The 1,909-nt window shown below is 36.5% G+C and overlaps 1 protein-coding gene across 1 annotated transcript in view; it reads right to left on the minus strand.

Moving 5' to 3' along the window:
* Positions 1–356: 356 nt before the first annotated feature.
* The window catches only part of LOC108693017 (probable ATP-dependent RNA helicase DDX31), a 15,095-nt gene continuing 13,542 nt past the window's right edge, over positions 357–1,909 (minus strand). The window contains exon 9 of the mRNA XM_018201653.1: positions 357–545. Coding sequence (XP_018057142.1) covers positions 407–545 — 139 coding nt within the window. The 3' untranslated portion in view covers positions 357–406. The remainder of the gene's footprint in view (positions 546–1,909) is intronic.

Below are 1,909 nucleotides of genomic sequence, written 5' to 3' on the forward strand. Positions count from 1 at the left end.
AATGCGTACGTTATATAAAATTATATCTTGCTTATTATGTTATTTATATCAGGATTCAAATCTGAAAATTCCTGATATTTAATAAAAAAAAAATGATCCCATCGGAATATTCAAAATAGTAAAAATGACAAATATTATTTAATCGTCATAATAGACGCAAGAAAATTGCAGAGAGATGGTATATTTTTTCATATTAAAAACGTTAAAAAGAAAGCTATTGAATATTTGGAAATATAAATAATAAATAAATGTAAATTATAGGTTAAAATATTTATAACAAAACATTTACAAATCAAGGTTAAAAACATGCAAGTTCACAGGGAGCGAATTACAGACGTGAAATAGCTGTTCCTGTTTACAATATGTACAATCGAGTTAATGTATAATCGCCGACGAAGCACGGGGATTACTTCTTTGGCTTCTTCGGGGGTTCGAGGCCGCTATCGTATTCGGAGGTGTTAAGCATTCTGACCCTCTTCAACAACCCCGCTCTTTTTTCATCGTCGTCTCCGGTCCTCTGTTTCTTTTGCGGCACCCCATCAGATCTGGAAGCGAGAGTAGCCGCACTTTAATTCTCACATTAGGACTAACCCGCAATTTTCGATAATTCGACGTAAACGACATGTGGTGAGGACAGAGCGCGATAATCGGAAATTGAGGCAAAAAAAAGTTAAAGAAAAAAGAAAACAGGACGCGCGCGCGCATCAAAACGCGACGATACACCCCGCGGACGAACAGAGGTGGGCTTCCACCAACTGCCGTACCAAATTTCATGTTCGCCACTACTTTTTTGTCCACCGCTGAGAGTCACGCACGAAATGCGCATTATCATGTTTTATGGTCTGTAATAGCAATTCCCGTTTAATCGATACTTCATATATAAGTTTCGCTATTAATTTTGTAATAGTAATCGACATATTTCTTAATTACAATAGAATTGTATATAAAATAATAAATATATATAATATAAATACAAAAAAATAAATGAAAAAAATATCGTTCAAAATTATCATATTATTCATATGAACAAAAAAAAAATATATATATATATATAAAAACAGTGAAACTTAAATAAAGTAATTTAGATAATTTAATTCGACTAATTTAAGTAAAGCTGTTTCTGAAATTAGATAAATAGTAGTATTCAATTAAATAATTGTAAATTAAAAAATGAGAAAAAATATAAATATAAAATACTGACTGTATTCTATCTGTCCAAGTCACAGAATGACACTTCCAGCTGCAAAGTACCGAAATTGAAAATTTTCGTCGGTCTTATAGAGATCCTGTAGTAAAGTGTAAGGAGGACGATGTGAAACTACATCTCACACATACATGGACAAATGCACTTGTGCTAAGATACGCACACAAACATATAGGTAATCGCACCCACAGAGGCGTACACCATAGTCGTCTCTCGATCCATTGGACCGTCAGCTCAGTGCCCGCCTTTCACCCATTAAAACTGACTCGTTCTCTCCCCGTGCGGAGGGCACCAGTCGGTTGCCCGTCGTGCTCACCCAAAGCACGCCCATTCAAATCGCATTAAACACGTTAATGCGTAATGCCGGTCTCGGGGAAAAAGATTCGCCGCGCGTAACGCGAAAAAAAGGGCATGTAGAAGAGACGATGTAAAAGGGAAGAGGAAGAAAGAGAAAGAGAGACGAAAAACATGAATATGGCAGCGCAGGCAAATGATCGCCGGAGAACACAGGAATTATAAAGCTCGGTAAAAACGCGAAAGGTACTCGCGTGATGTAGACGACGTAATACATGAAGTAGAAGGGACGTTGGCATAGAAATTATGAAGTACAGCGCCTGTGGTAGGACTTGGCTCGTTTGCGACCGTGAAAAGAAAAAGCAATAGACTAAGTGTGTTGTATGTTGTGCATATATATATATATATATA

This window comes from Atta colombica, unplaced genomic scaffold, assembly GCF_001594045.1.
Source record: "Atta colombica isolate Treedump-2 unplaced genomic scaffold, Acol1.0 scaffold83, whole genome shotgun sequence".
NCBI classification, from domain to species: Eukaryota; Metazoa; Arthropoda; class Insecta; order Hymenoptera; family Formicidae; genus Atta; species Atta colombica.